General features: G+C 34.7%; 1 protein-coding gene across 4 annotated transcripts in view; it reads right to left on the bottom strand.

Annotated features, from left to right (window-relative positions):
- PTPN4 (protein tyrosine phosphatase non-receptor type 4) overlaps window positions 1–16084 on the bottom strand; it is a 107385-nt gene that overhangs the window by 43535 nt on the left and 47766 nt on the right. For 3 of the 4 annotated variants that reach the window (XM_033064578.2, XM_042779444.1, XM_033064579.2), the window contains exons 6-12: window positions 12413–12457; window positions 12108–12160; window positions 9978–10098; window positions 8818–8905; window positions 8246–8287; window positions 7812–7900; window positions 2431–2494 (exon numbers count right to left, since the gene is read on the bottom strand). In XM_033064578.2, the coding sequence (XP_032920469.1) occupies window positions 2431–2494; window positions 7812–7900; window positions 8246–8287; window positions 8818–8905; window positions 9978–10098; window positions 12108–12160; window positions 12413–12457 (502 nt within the window). The remainder of the gene's footprint in view (window positions 1–2430; window positions 2495–7811; window positions 7901–8245; window positions 8288–8817; window positions 8906–9977; window positions 10099–12107; window positions 12161–12412; window positions 12458–16084) is intronic. The other variant, XM_033064580.2, reaches the window with a different exon arrangement.

Here is a 16084-nt window from a genome sequence, read left to right as displayed (position 1 = left end):
CATCAGCATACCATGAATGTATTTCCCCTGCCATACTGTAAATAGGTGATTTAAAATATGCACTCAAAGAACTAGACCAGAGATATTTTACATACCAAATGTGCAATCACTGAGCCACTTCACCTAGTTTCTGCTGCCTAAAGAGAGTCATTTAGGCTCCCTTTATTGTTAATAGGAGTGAAAACAAAAGCAAAAGGAGGAATATACCACCAGAGAACTTCATCCATCCTAAAACCTACTTCCTGTTCGTGCAATACATTTCAGCCTTTGCACCTCTGTAGGTGATTATTATTTCAGAGGAAATCTAATGATGAACTTTGGTGAGCCAAGTACCAAGAAATAGAAAATATGTTCTTTTAACCTAAATGAAGCTGAATATAGGTGAGATGAATCTTATCCTACAAATCTAGTCAGGGAAAGTAACTCTGGAAACAATAATTTTAATATTAGCTGTGATTAAAAAATTAGTTTAAGTATGACTTCTTTGGAAGCCAAATTTGAGCTTTGATCTTAAGATATTCATGACTTGGAATAAATGAAAATTAAGTTCTTGCCACCAGTTTTCATCTGATACACAAAGTTTAAAGAAAAACACTACAAGGCTTTTTAATTTTTTGGCTTGGATAAGATGCTTCAGAAGAGAAATTACATTAATTATATAAACTACATTCTCATGAAAGTAACAATATGTAGAGTATTAAAAAGCAACAGAGAAACAAGATGAGAAAGGTGTCTTTGTATTGCCTTCTATTATAAGCAGATTTCTTTTCTGCAGAAAGTAGAGGAAATACTCAAGTACACAGTACCCAATCCTATTTTATATCTAGGTATCTTAATCTTCAAGGTCCTGAACTCTGCTACCACAGTATTTTCATCAAGTTCTGACTTAGAAAACAACTGCAGTTCGTAAATTCTGAATTCCAAAAAATCCCAAATTCTCACTGCACTCACAAATACAACTTTCCTGCAACTGTAATTGGAGTTACACACACTGGTATCAGGAGAAAATTTGACCTCAGCCTGCCTTTGAGAACAAGCCTGCAGCTCCAGTGGGGTTTTACAAAAATGGTGTGTTACCCTAATACAACATTCCCCCTCCATCTTTTTTGTATCATCACTTTTCTGCTCACATTGAGAGACACTCCTGTTCACTTCATGATTTTAAAGGATCTGCTTTAAAGATAAACCTGACAGAACAGCTGTGTTTCTCTTGTTTTACCACATTGTCTTGAAACCCAGAACAGTCCTAGAGTTCTCTGTTGTGGGGTGACTTTATGATGCTTGTATCCCCCCCAGTTGTCTGTTCTGTTCATGCTGGATATTGAGTTTTGCACCTTTAAGACTGGTTCTAAGAGCAAAGGGGGAGAAAGAAGCGTGGAGTTTGTTATCAGTTTGGGTTTCCTCCCAAATTTTGCCCTAAACCAGGACATACTCAAGATGCATTTCTGCCTAGAGTCATCTTTTCTATCTAGTCTGTAGCTCTGCAGTTCAGGTCTTTGAATCATAGAATCACAGAACATCAAGGGCTGGAAAAGACCTTAAATCCCAAGCCACCTGCCATGGGCAGGGACACCTCCCACCAGACCAGGTCGTTCAAGCTGGCCTTGAACACTTAGAGGGCGAGGGCATCCACAGCCTGCTCCAGTGTCTCACCACCCTCACAGTACATCTCAGATGTAAGAATTGCACAAAACCTCTTAACTAATCTGACAAGTTAATCACATAGTCATATTTTTAATAAACTCCTCCATCTTTCCCCAGAGCCATGTCTGTGATGGAAGCTCATCTCTCAGGGGCACAGAACAATCCATTTCTTGCTGAATTAAATGCACAGTGGTCCTGTGGTGCTTCTTGGGGTAGCAAACACACATCTCAAACAGTGAAACATTCAGCTCCAGCCTTTTCCACAAGAAACTCAGAAGCAGGCATAAAAATTTACCACATGTAATTTAGAACTACAAAGGAATTCTTATCTCTTCTGTTTAAATACAAGTAATAAAGTCATCATGCATTACCAAATCTGAATAATACAAATCAACATGTTTATCAAATATTAATTTATAGGCATATCCACAACTGAAGCAGCATTAAGCACTATCTTTAGTTTTAGTTTGGTTTTTCATGGAATTTAAATATAATATTGATTTACTTTCAACCTTTTCCACACTTATCTTACACAAACAAGTTAATATTTCCTACATACAAATGTAAAACTAAAAGTATCTAATATATAAGGGAAATCAAATGAAAAAGAAAACTTATAAAGCACTGCAATGGTCTGTTTGAAACACCAAACAGCCAGAATGTTGGTGACACTGGACTTTTCATTGCAGACAAAGCCACGAATCACCATAGTATCGGTCAGTGTAATGCAGACATACAGTAGAAGAAATTTCATTGCTTTCAGATCAAATTTAAGACAGTACTCACCAATTCTTTCCTAAGTTGAATAAAAAACTGCTTGCACTTGAATGAAATTTTTACGATCTTCAACCTAAATAAAAAAAAAACCCCACAATATTAAAACATTTCATACACTGAATCATGGTTAAAGGTTTACACACCTACTGAAAATATCCTTTCTAGAGAGATCAGATTTCATTTCCATGGATGAAAAAATAAGATAAAGATTTTTATATAAAATAGTTTGCATAATTTCAAGTTTATGAGGTGTGTTTTTGCATTATCCATCAAATTCACTTGTTTACATCCTAAACCCAAGGCAGTTGTTAATTTTGGTATCTTTTCCCAAAGAGCTTTTCTATCCCCAGGTCATTCCAGGCATATGTTCTCTTTTCTGAGGCTGCTTTCATTATCCCTTAGAATATGAAAAAATCCTTTGAACTCCACCTGATCCCTGAAAGACATTCTTTCTCTATGTTCTTACATGTCTTTAAATATAACCAGAACTTGTTTGAGTAAAATAGCTAAGATAAGATGCAAGCACAGAGATAGGAGTCACAACCTTATAACAAATGATCATGTTATTAGGAGGAAAAAGCCATTTACAATGTCATATGACAGAGAAAAATCTGCCTACAGGAGTATTCACCTTTCAGGTTAGCTATAAACATATGAAATACTGACAGTAATTCCAGACTGTTTTGGATGGTCACTCTAAAAGTAGTTACACAAAATGGGAAAAGACAAGCTGTATTTTCATCACAATCGAATGATATGCTTTTTCAAAGAAATGCAATATTAGGATATTCCATAGATTTTATTAAATACACAGGAGCATCACTTTGGTCAAGAAAAAAGGGAGGTTCAAATAGTAAAAAAAACAACATAGTAACATTTAGTTACTTGAAAAATGAACAACTGATACAATAGTGCAAACTAACTGGAATTACTACTTGCATATTTATCACTTGCTGAATAAAAAACCCTTTAGACCAAGAAGGAAGAGAAGCAAAACATTAATAGACACCTAAGTTGGGTATCTATATATAGAAATTATCTTCTTAACCAAATCAAATGAAGACATTTTTCTCCAGGGGATTATTCAGAGCAGGAACCCTAAGTAGGATGTCCTAAATTGTTGGGAGAGTCTTTATCTGCAGTAACATAAAGACACTCTGAGTACATTAGTGTTTAAACTGTGCTTCTTTACATCTTTTCCCATTTCTTTTTTTTCTTTCCCAGCCTTACCATTAGTTTAAGTTAATAACAATAATAATAAAAATAATCTAAAAAGCAGCAGCAATAACTGTCCTATTTGTAAGTTTGGCTTTTTAAAAAATTCTTAACAAATTCTTCCTATCAGAGTTAGTTTCTCAAGGATTTGAAACTTAAAGGGGAGTTACATCTTATCTACTGAATTAAAATTATTCCCCTGGCAATACATCAATCTTCTTAGAGCCTCCTGTGACAAAATATTGCTTAAGGGTAATGTAGGATGGGTCTTATATTTGATGAATAGGACTAGTGATTACTAACAGTCTGACTGTGGGAAAAACAGAAAAAAATATTAGACTATTTAGGCTGCCGATAATCAACAAGTATGTTATTACTATTTTTTCCAACATTTTGGTGTACAGTACAATTAAAAGAACATTTTAATATATACCTTTTCTAAAAAGGGAGCTCCATACATTTTGCAACATATCAGATTTACTTAGCTTTCACTCTCTGGGATTTCCTCTTCTGCTAAAGAAATTACTGCCCTTGGTGATTTACAGACTCAAGAAGAGCAAGAAAATACATACAGGGTTTTAATCCTATCCCATAATTTAGGCTCACAGAGTGAGGTCAGCTGACTTTTAAGCCTGAAACCATTTGGAACAGACTCAAAGCTGTAACATTAGCCAAAGAGGTCTAACTCAACTGAAAAGAGCCATCATTCAAGTACAAAGAAATGACTCAGCAAAGCTGATTCCCAGCTCTTTCAGAAAAATACAGCAGATAAAAGTTCCTATGCACTGCTAATACCCTGCTAGGCACTGAATGAGCATATCCACGCCCAAGGAAAAGGCATGTCTGCCTACCCTTCCTTTCTCTGACTGCTGACAGTGCTGTATATCCAAGGAAAAGCATAGAATAGGCAGGCATCAATACTATTTTTCTGGTATGGTTTTCCCATCTACAGTCATCTCAGACATCCTGAATAATGAAATATATCTTTATAAATTAAGAGATATTTGAAATCCTAGTCTAAAATGCAAATTGCACTCAAGTATGTGGAAGGAGTCTCGTGATACCAAGCCCTGGCTCTCACAAGGGTTTTGCCATCCTGACCCTTGAAAGAATGATCAGGCAGGACATGAGCAATCCAGCAAATTTCTTGAGCAAGACCTCTTTGACACAGGTTCTGGACCAGTCACCCAGGGAAGATGCTCCTGGTAACCCAACTCACACACAAGAAAGGATTGTCCAGATTTAACAGTCAAAGAAACTCAGCTCCAGCAGCTGTGAGATGGTGAGCTAAAGATCTTATTAAAGGAAGTGGAAAGATGCAGCAGACTAAACCATGGGTTCAGGAGAGAGAACTCCAGTTTGTTCAGAGTCCTGGTGGGCAAAATTCCACAGAAGCTGTCTTTGGGTTACAGCAACAGAGGACAGGTAGACAATCAAAGGACAATCTTCTCAATGCAGAACAATCCCTATGTGCTGGAAAACATGGAAGCATGAGAAGAGGCAGCCAAGATGCAGTCAGAACTGCTGACTGGGATAAAACACAAAAGGAAGTGTACAAGGTGTGTAAGCAGGATCAGATGACCAAGAAGGAACACAGTACCACCTAATCATTCAGGGATAAAACTAGAAAATTCACAGCACAACTGCAGTTGCAACCTGCATTGGATGCAAAAGGCAGCACAGCTTTCTAGAGATATATCAACCACAAACAGGCTAAGGGAAAGCTAGTTTCCAACTGCTGAACAGGTGGTGTAGTAACAAATGAAAGGCTGATGTACTCCATGATCTTCTCCTTTGGTCTTCAACCTCCTTGGATTCCCAGGTCTCTGCCTGGTAGCAAAGTCTAGGGAAAGGAAGAACTATATACAATACAGGAAGATCAAGTTAGGACACATGGGATAAAAGGCAGTGTCCTTTGTTTTGCCCTATTCCTCACTTGTCCTTCTCTTGTTTCATTTCTCCCCATGATCAAAAGGTTCATAATGAGCAATGTAGATATATCAAATTAAGAGTGACAGGGCAAAGACATTTTACTTGATTCTTCTCTAAGCAATACAGCTAAATCTTTATTTCCTCCCACATACCTGCATTTCTATCCTCTCACATGTCTCAAAACCCAGGAGTACTGAAAAACAGGTATCCAGATATCTACTATACCCATACAGCACTCGGAAGACATTACACAGCTCCAGTTTCACAGGAGCAAGAAAAACTGGAAGCAAAAAGAAGTAGTACCACTACTAGCGGCACAAGAGCAGCAGCGTGATTATGGATAGAAAGAAAGGATAAGAGGTCTATTATTGAGCTATATTGTGGAAATTGGTATTTCAGATTAGTACTCATAGGAAAAGAAAGCCTCTAACAGGGTGAAATTGGGAAGGGTGGTTCTTTTTTTTTTTTTTTTTTAAAGACCAATTACATTGGTAACTATAGTGTTCACAGCAAGAAATTAATATCCCTGGTATCAGCTGATATGGTTGAATACAAAGAAAAACTGCTTAGGTAATTACACACACACAAAAACCACACTAAGAATTTAGATCAGCATCTCTGGCATGCAAACAATATGAAGCAGAACTCACAGAAACCTCCAACTTCCATTAAGGACGTGTAGCTTAATTATGACTTAGATTGTACGTACTCAGTAATTTACCAGTGTGCTTTACAGAACCTATTTCTACTATTGCTGTTTTCCCCAAAATAACAGCAGTAAAATCAGACTGAAATAAAACCTTCTTGGTTATACAGCACTCCATTTATAAAGCAGCCTTAACCTAGAAATGGCTCCAACACCTCAAAACTCTCACCACATGAAGGACATCTTTCCTGGAACGTGTCACTATGATAAAGCAGGTGTGACTGACTGGTACAGTAGTTTCAGGTTTATCGTTGCAAAATCCAGTTTTAATTCACCCAATAACCATGAAGCCTGGAAATTTACATGTGTTGTAATTGTCTCAGACTTACTTTTCTTCAAATGCATACAGGTAAAATGTTCAACCATGTTCAGTTGTCCTGGTTGCAGATAATACATGGATATAGTTATGTTTTTTCTTTCTCTACAAAAATCAACTAAAATTTGACCAATGACACTGCTTCTCAGCTTGGTACATCAGAAAATATGCAACATCCTACAATAAACCTTGAGAAGAAGCTCAGCATAGAAAACCAGAAATTCACTGGGTTGCAGAAAAGATCAAGCACACATCAGCAGCAAACAAAAATGCAAAATCAGTAGCAAATGAACAGTTCTGATCTTTTCTCTAGAACGAGCAGCTTTTGTGCCTGGTGAACTAATGTCTGTTATGATAATCACATATGACTGACTTCACCCACTCAGAATGCAGCTATAGCAGCTCAGCAACACAAGTAATAAGGCTGTCAAAGTGGATTCCAAACCAGCAAGGAAACCAAGGGAAGGTCACTTCTGCAGGAACTAAGGAAGCATTTCCAGAAAGCTGACATAACTTCTACAGAGATTACAGAGCACTTCTAAGGAGCACTACAGAAGTCACAGTACAAGACAGGAGTTCTCATAGATCTTTCCTGACCTTATATGAATGAATAAAAGGATCCCAACCTAAGCAGACTGATAAATAAGGTAGGATATTTAATGGGAATAAATTCCTCTTTACAGAACAGCTTTAAAAACTATTCCAGTTAAGAGAAGGAATAAATGACAGCATTTTCTGCAGTAAATGCACTTTTTTGATCATATAATGAAAATGGTTATTTACAGATGAAGATGACAATATGCTAAATGCTCCACCTCAGTTAATCACAAGTACCATAACTACATTAAATTTCAAACACACAGTACAATTAATTTATAGGTCACAAAAGAGAGCAGACAATCTCCAGGTTAATACATTTCAATTCAGCTGTCTCTTTAAAGGCTGTAAACTAGACCATCCCACTGGCCTGGCTATATGGTTAATTAAATGCAAAGTATGCTTATAAACTCCTGAAGAAAGAGTATTGAAATTCATTACAGTTTTATTAGTTTCAGAGCTGTTTAACAGCATAGCATGCAGATCAGCCCACCACAAAATTCCCCACAGCACATAAGGTAAATAATTTCAACATGATACGATACAACTTAAAGTTTCAGTCTTTTTAAGAGTGATAAAAATGTTTTGAAACAGCAAATAAAAACATTAAACAACTGTCCTTACCACTGAAAGGTGTTAATTCGTACTCTGTTCTTAAAAATTAGTATTCCACCTGACATCACTCCAATCATTATTTCGTTGTTACTCTGATCCTTTAAAAGAAAACAAAGACTTACTTGAAGAACAGTATAAAAATATTTTGAAACCTCATATATATTCATTCTCATTTCTCTCTAAATACTAAATTAATATGGAAGGAAATGTGTTTTAATAAGACAAATAAGAAATTAAATTATTCCCTCCTATTTAGGACAAACCCAAATGTTTGTTTGAGTTCCTTATAAGCTACTACAAAATTTTAATTTATCAATTTAGATCTTCTGTCTTTCACTACCTTTGAAGAAATAAATATGAAAATATTCTGGTTAAGAATAGCAGCATTAATAACTGGCTTGGCATTTGCTACACTAAAAGCAACCAGCAACTTCAATTCCTACCTGAAAGGAAATTGCAATCTCAGAACACAGAGAGGAGAGACTCTAAAACAAACAATATTGTAAGCATATTTAAATAGCACATTTTTCCTGAAATATCTTTGCACTCTAATCAAGCACCTGCTAAAGAACTCTCAATGTGTGTGCAATAGCAGTAGATACAGTGAACAATTAAGTGGGGAACATTTCAAATTCTATTCCAACTTTCTAGTTGGAACCAAATTAACTATTTTCAAAACTGACACATCCTTAAAAACCAAATGCACATTCAACAAGCATATTTTTCTTATTTACCAGCAGCCAATTGAACTGGCATTCAAGGCAACAAAGCTCAACCTGATTAACACAGAGATAACTAAGCACAAATTTGAGCAAAGAAATCCCCTCACTAGAGTGAAACAGTGAATATTCAACCAGTAAATCCCAGATAGGTACCTAATAAAATAGTATTTTTCTTTTAGTTTTCTCTTGTAAGAAAAATCCAGGAAGGCTCACTAAAAAGAAAAGTATGTATTTTTACATAAATCTCAGAGGAATACATTTTTACATTGCAGCACTAGTTTGTCCAGACTTACCCTTGCATAGTGCAATTCAACTCCATAAAGTTCTAAGGTACGTGCTGTATTGAGATAATTGAACTCTGCTTCTGCAGGAGACAACCCTCTGAAAGAAAGCAGCTAAATCAGAAACCTTCTCACATGACCTCCCACATCAGGTTCCCAAGTGAGTGCAGACAGAAAATCTGCATTCATTTTACTACTTCTATCCCCACCCTGAAATCTGAATTTCCTTTCTCATGATAAACAAACTGTAACCCAAACATTTTAACAGAAATGAACTTGCGTTTCCAAAAGAACAAAAGTCTTGACAAAAGCCCACAACACATTTTATTTTAATGCACTTTACAATTTGAAAGTTTATGGAGCCCTAGAATCTGGAAATTAGTTTTACAATGCTGTATTTGGCATTAGTAATTTCAACTTAAATTACCAAAAACTCCCTCAAATGTCTTTACCCTAGCTAAGAAAATTTTCTAAGCCTTTATCTGAAATTTAACATAACATTCTGTAGTTCTGAAAGCAAACTATGTGACCCAATCAAGCAAATGTTTTATAAATATTGCTTACATTTTGTTAAATTTAACTAACAAAAGGCACTTAAGTTCTAAAATAGTAAGGAACCATCACTGCAAAGTACCACAATGTTACATACTGAAAAAAAATATTTTCCATTGCTTCATTGCCTTTTCCTCTTTCTGAAAGGTCACAGACACACACAGGAAAGACCAGATCTTGAAGAAAAGGACTTTGTTACTTCTAAAGTAACTCTTTTACTGGTGAGAGCATCATGAAAACAAAGCCCTTATGCTCAGAACATTCCCAAAGACTGAAAAAAGATCTTAAAGAAAATATATCCAGCTAAGTTACTATCCTACATAATATGCAGAAGTACTGTTTTCAGAGTAAATTTAACTTAGCATGTTCATTATTTCACTAACTTAGACACAGATAGTCTGTATAGACTACCAATGGTATTTATTATACAGGAATTTAATCTACCAAAAAAAAAAAAAATCACATTATCTTAAAAGAAAAACCAAAACCAACCAACCAAAAAACCCAACACCCCACCCACCCCGAAACCTTTAAAAAAAATAATATTTTGTTTTATATAATAGCACAGCATCAGCAGTCAGGATTTGACAAAGTCAGTATTTTCTGATGTAAATCCTTACATGTGCTGCTGATGTAATTTTGCTATTTCTTTTTCAAAGTCTTGAGGCTGGCTAGGGATGAAAGAATATTCTGAGAGGTAGCCTGGCAAGTTTTCTGAATGGTTGTAGTCTCCCAGCTCGGCTAAAATATTAAAAAGAAAGGTTATTGTTTATCACTGATATACTTGGCATTGTGCAATGCCCCCAAATTCACACGAGTCTGCTCCCACATAATTTATGATCCACAGCAAAGAAAAATAGAGAAGACATTTGAACTCCTGTTTTCTCTTTTTCAATAAACAGTCACATTCTCAGTAAATATAATGGGAGATTATTCAGAGAGAGCTTTGATTATGCACTTATGAAGGAAGTTGGTAAAGAGTTTAATTTTTAACAGAAAATCCATAAATTCTGTCATTACAGCTAGCACTAAGTAGGACATAAATATAGGATAGTATTCAAATTTTCTCTTTTTATAACAATATAATTATCTTTGCTTGTTTTCATGTGATTACACAATTTTACTCTTTTAATACTACAACTGCTATTTCATCATGAAGATCTGCAAAATCCAGCCACTCATTCTGCACCAAGGTACATTCAGAAGCATTAGAAAAATATTTTTTGCACACTCAATTGTATGTATGGAAAAAAGTACACATACATACACCTACACAGAAACTACTCTACTTGAAACTACTAAACAGTGTGTTTACATAATTTGTAACACTTTCCTAAAATTCTAAGAAATAAATTACAATCACATTTGTCAGAAAACAACATATAAACAACATTTGCTAGAATTTTTTGAGGCTTTCTAACTACAGGAAAAAAAAAAACCTAAAAAAACAGCTTTAAAGATCTGCAGTCTGTGTAACAGATTTACAGTGATAGAGAAGAAACATAAAATGAAAAGTGGACAGATAACAGTGATATATCATGTTATGGGGTCCTGGGCAGGCCTAGCAGCACTGACAACATGGATGAAGGCACTTATGGAGTAGGAGGATGAGGAAAGGAAGGGAAGGTAGGAAAGAACTCTGGGTCACTTGCATCACCACAAACAGATCCTACTTTAAATAATTTAAAAACTAGAAAATTGGACCAGGTTTTATAACAGAATGCACTCCTTGCTGAAATCCAAGAGTACAGGACTGAGATCTGTTATTTACAGATATCTATAAAGAATCCAGGAAGTTTATTACTAGGTAGGTACAGGAGTCATTAGATAGAGCTCTGCATGCTGAAGAAATTAACAGCAGCAGGATCTTGTGGATAAATGTAAATACAGTGCAATATTCTGCAATATTTCAAAAAACTCCATATTGCATTCTTAATACCTTAAAATCTTATCAAGCTTCCATAGTTCCTGTTATCAAACACTTCATCTCTTCTAAGACAAATCCCTATGGCATGACAGAATTTGCAGTACATTTTTCAGGTAGCTGAAGTGTGGGAGTTTTGTTTAAGAGAAACTGTTCTATTGATCAGAAAAAGGTGATCACTGAGCAAAAAACCATGCATAAAACATGACATTAACATTACTATATATTTTTATGAAAATATTAACATGGACACTATTTCTCCAAAGTATACAAAGTACTAATGTGGACCTAAGTACCTTTAACAGTAGAAAAACATATGAATGTGAATGAATACATCAGGATTGCTTAATTTAAGCTTGTGAAGAAAAACTGAATGAGGAAGAAAACGAAATCTCAGTTTTCAGGACTCATCTAGTCACTGGATGGTATTGAACTTTTTGGCCAGACAGGACCAGAACCCCCTTTCCAAATCTATTTGGACTTCACTGTATAGTACGTTAAAAATGGTTTCATGTCTTAAGAAATACTTTGTAGTATCACTCTCAAGGCAAAAGCCACAATTTCATGCCTCAGAATATACAGGAATAAAAGAGTATTGATTTGGGGTTTTCTAACAGCAGGGCTTTAAGTATTTTTTCCGTATCCAATTCAGCAGAACATGCTGGGGGAGGACAACCAATCAATTTCCCTAATCATGAGAAAATTAGCACCATGCCCACAAACACCACAATATAATACTATACAAAGTACATTCTTTAGAAACTAATCAATAAGACTTTTTATGTATTTCGGTACTAACAAGTACACAAACACTAATTATACTTACATTGAACAGCATAGGAAGCCAGAAGAGCAGCAGTATTATAAGGACAGGGCAATCTGTTGTGTTTGCAAAATGATAAATAAATAAAATTACATATTTCATATGACATTAGGCTGTTTTAAAAATCCTGGTCTTTTATAGTCTATGGACAAATTTGACAGGCACTTATTATAAACACTCCACTTGCATAGACAGTGATTTATTCTTAATATGTTTTTACTTTTGCAGGCAAAATCTCTCATTATTATTCCCATTATTTTTCTTGGCCAGATTTGCATTTAATGTTTAACACAAGAAAAATGTCTTACCTTCCAGTTAGAATGTCCTGCTTAATTTGCAAAAAGTATTGGTACCTTATTTAGAAAAGCAGAGAAAAAAAACTATAATTAAAAAGAAAATTATTCCATAATTTTTCATCAATTTAATGTAGTTTGCTTTCAGTTAGTGCAAAACTAACACTTCACATTTTGCATGCTATTTCCTAAACTCTAATGGGAAAGAAATGAAACTTTGCCTAGTAAAATAATAATACAACTTGGTAAATTAAATTACTTATAGGCTATGAAGTTATACATTATGTTTCACTAAAAGGTTACAAATGTCACAATTCTTCCTGCTTTATACAGCAACCACAAGTTGTAGTTTGTATCTGTGTGTGGAGGTACCCTCATAAGAATGATTTGTACTCCAGGTAGACAGAACTAATTTATTCTGAGTATTTGATACTGCTGTATTTTCACTTACATTAATTATCTTAGTATTTTTGAGTCACTCTGTTATTACAAATATTGTGGACTCTATTATGTCAAACAACTCTCCATTAACTTCCCGTGAGCTTCTAAAGTTTTCTTTTAATTATTATGTGAAAAAAGCTTGTTTTAGAAATTCACCCAGTTTCTCCATGCCCACTCTTTCAAGTCAGGAAGGAGATGGATATAACAAAAATAATGGTCAAACATTTTAAAACACAAATTATTTTCCACCAGAGACATCATGACTTAAAAACTACAACAAGCTGGAAAGTACAAACAAATTTCCCTCTAAATTACTTCCTTTGTTTCTCCAACAAAACCCAAATATTTTGTTAACATCTCAGAATGAATCTTTTGTTTATTCAATTTAGTTCCTTCTTATTTAACTCAGAGGTTTTAGAAAATCTGAAAAAAGTGTAACATTTACATCAGGTGGCAAATCACACTTGCTTCAAAGCTTCACTGAACCAGAGATTGCAGTGGGGTACAAACAAGATTTGTCAAGGTGGCAAGACGCTAGCAAAAGATTCAACTTTCAGAAAAAAAGTCCTTGTAACAGACCATAAAAGCTGCTGTAGAATTTGTCTTCACTGCCTTTTAAATGTTTTAATGAAAGTGTCACTGAGTGGCAAATTTAAACATCATTCCTGTTTTCTTATAAATCTAAACCTTACATTTTTACTACTATAATAATCATCTGGTTTCCTTCATGTAGTTCTGATTCAAAAGCTGGGCTATACCTATTTATTATAAAAACCAACATTACTTATGAAAAGCACAAAATATTAAATATTTCCCAATAAAAGCTTCAACTAAGAAATTAAAGCCAAAATATATTACTTCATTATACATATGACTTCTCATAACTCTGTAGCCTTCAGATTAGCTACCATTTTAAGGTTTTCACAAACATTTACAAATACAGAGAAATTTGATTATTTACAATATATATAACAGCAGAAAGGTAAAACATTCCATGTTTGTAAGAAAATGAGGGAAAACATTTGTGAACTGACAAGCAAAGATTAGTTTATGTGCTCAACTCCTACAAAACCATCCAGAGATTCTTTAACTAACCAGAAAGGCAAAAAGCGTAGTTTAAAAGGTATTAACCTCAAGTTAAAACTAAGACATTAGCCACACTTCAGAGATCTCAAAATACTTCAAATACTTAAAATGCATATTAAAAATAAAATAAAATAAATAAAGCAAATTTCTTTATTGATTAATAAATGCAATAAATTACAAGATAAATATATATATTAAATGGATATGCTACGCATGTTTTGCTTGAGCATGTCTTCACAAATATATATCTGCACATCCATTTTGTTTACCTTTTTTTGGTATAAAACTTTATTAGAAACATTTCATGGTACTTAAAGTACACCTTGATTAAGGAACACCAAGCAGAGTTCATCTTCTGTCCACTCTTTTCAGCGAACAGTGAGGTTAATGGCTTGTTAGCCAACCACCCCAGTTTGAACACTGAAGCCTCACATATTATTGAGCAAAATGGGAAATCAATAGAAGCTTTAGCAAAGCAGATCTGCAAAAGCCTGAACAACAGACTCCACTAAAACAACAAAGGCAGCACTGCATTACCATGTTTTTATCTTGCTTATATAGCTAGGAAAGGCAGGGCAGAATTATTGCTAATGGAGTCAAGGCTAATAAGCAATTCTTTCTGCCATGAGGAGAACTAATGAAGCTTCATTCCCTCCCCAGACCAGCTCCCGAAGCAAAGCTCTCCAGCACACACTGAGCTCCCACTGACCTCTCCTGACCTGGGCTATTCAAACCTGCCTCGCTCATGTGAATGCATAGAGGTCTAACAAGACACGAGCTTGCACTGAACCCTTCCCTGACATCTCTTCATACTGCTTCATTCCTCTGTTCTCATGGAATTTGTACAAACTGAGCATTTTTGAACAGTCTCAGCTTCAGCCAGAATTAGTAGAAGTTTGCACTTTCTTTTCTTTCTCTTTTTTGAGGTGGAAATACTGATTTCATGAAAAGACCCATATTTGTGAAACGGTATCCTAACTTCACTCCAGAAAAGCCCATGGATAGTATCTCTCTCTTTATAATAATTCCAAATACAAATGAGTTTTCTCAGGGGCAATTAGGCCTATTAGCAAAAAAGGCAGAGCTGACCTAGATAGAGAAACCATACATTATTTCTCATTTAAAAGAAAGCTGTGTTTATAGGTTTGTATTTAGAGAATAGCACTTCTCCAGTTTTCTCCTTTATGGTTTATTTCAAACTGATCAATATTTATCCTTTTTTTAATCTCCTTGGGAATATTACATACTTTAATTCAAAAACCATGTTTTTTATTATTTTGATACAGTAAATTTCCAAATTTTCCTAGAGTAAATATTTCAGTAAAACAAAACCTCATCCAGGATCTCAGGGACACATTTTAGTGAAGTCTGTCTGCATAGATATGTACAAAATTTTGTCCAAAATATGACAAATCAAAAGCAATGATAAACAAATGTGGACTCAAATTGTCTCAGTTTTGGTACTTAGGTTTCAAAAGCTATCCTCAATAATTTTTTTGAATGGGGCTGACCTGTTTTCAGAATGGCCGACATCCAAAAATTCCAATCTGTCAATTCATGCCATTTATGTAGAGGGCCAGAAGTAATTAAAAATATGGAAAATTTGAGGGATTTCTTCAGAGACTAATTGCAATTCACAAGCCTCTGATTTTGATTCACACTAAGCATTTTCTTCAACAGATTTCAACGCACTGCTATCAAAATAACCTTACACTATTCAAACTACAGCTACGACCAGAGAGAGATTAATTTTATTAGTACTAAGCAGAAAACTGGGAAGGAATGTGTAAAAAAAATGCAGAATGCTCAGCAATGTTTTAGTCACAAAGGAGAACACAATGAAGGATAGAATTAAATTTGTACTTATTGACAAATACTGGGATTACATTTTTCCTATTTTCTCTATTTTCCCTTTTCTGTTTCTACTTGGTAGTATTTGCTTCATGTAGTTACTTCACTTTGTATATAAATGCATAAGTTTATTCACAGAAGCTTTTTGTCATACTGATTTGGTACTACTGCATAGTTCATTTCTGTAATTATTAGACAAAACTTAGAAACTTGTACAGACAAGAATGGGTGATGAGAAAATTTCCATGTTATACCTTAAAGAAATTACTGACTGTTTTAGAGAAGTATTTCATTGACAAAGCAACCAGA

The sequence above is a fragment of the Catharus ustulatus genome, chromosome 7 (genome assembly GCF_009819885.2).
Source record: "Catharus ustulatus isolate bCatUst1 chromosome 7, bCatUst1.pri.v2, whole genome shotgun sequence".
NCBI classification, from domain to species: domain Eukaryota; kingdom Metazoa; phylum Chordata; class Aves; order Passeriformes; family Turdidae; genus Catharus; species Catharus ustulatus.
Note: the sequence above shows the minus strand (reverse complement) of the source record. Positions and strands in the feature narration are given on the sequence as shown.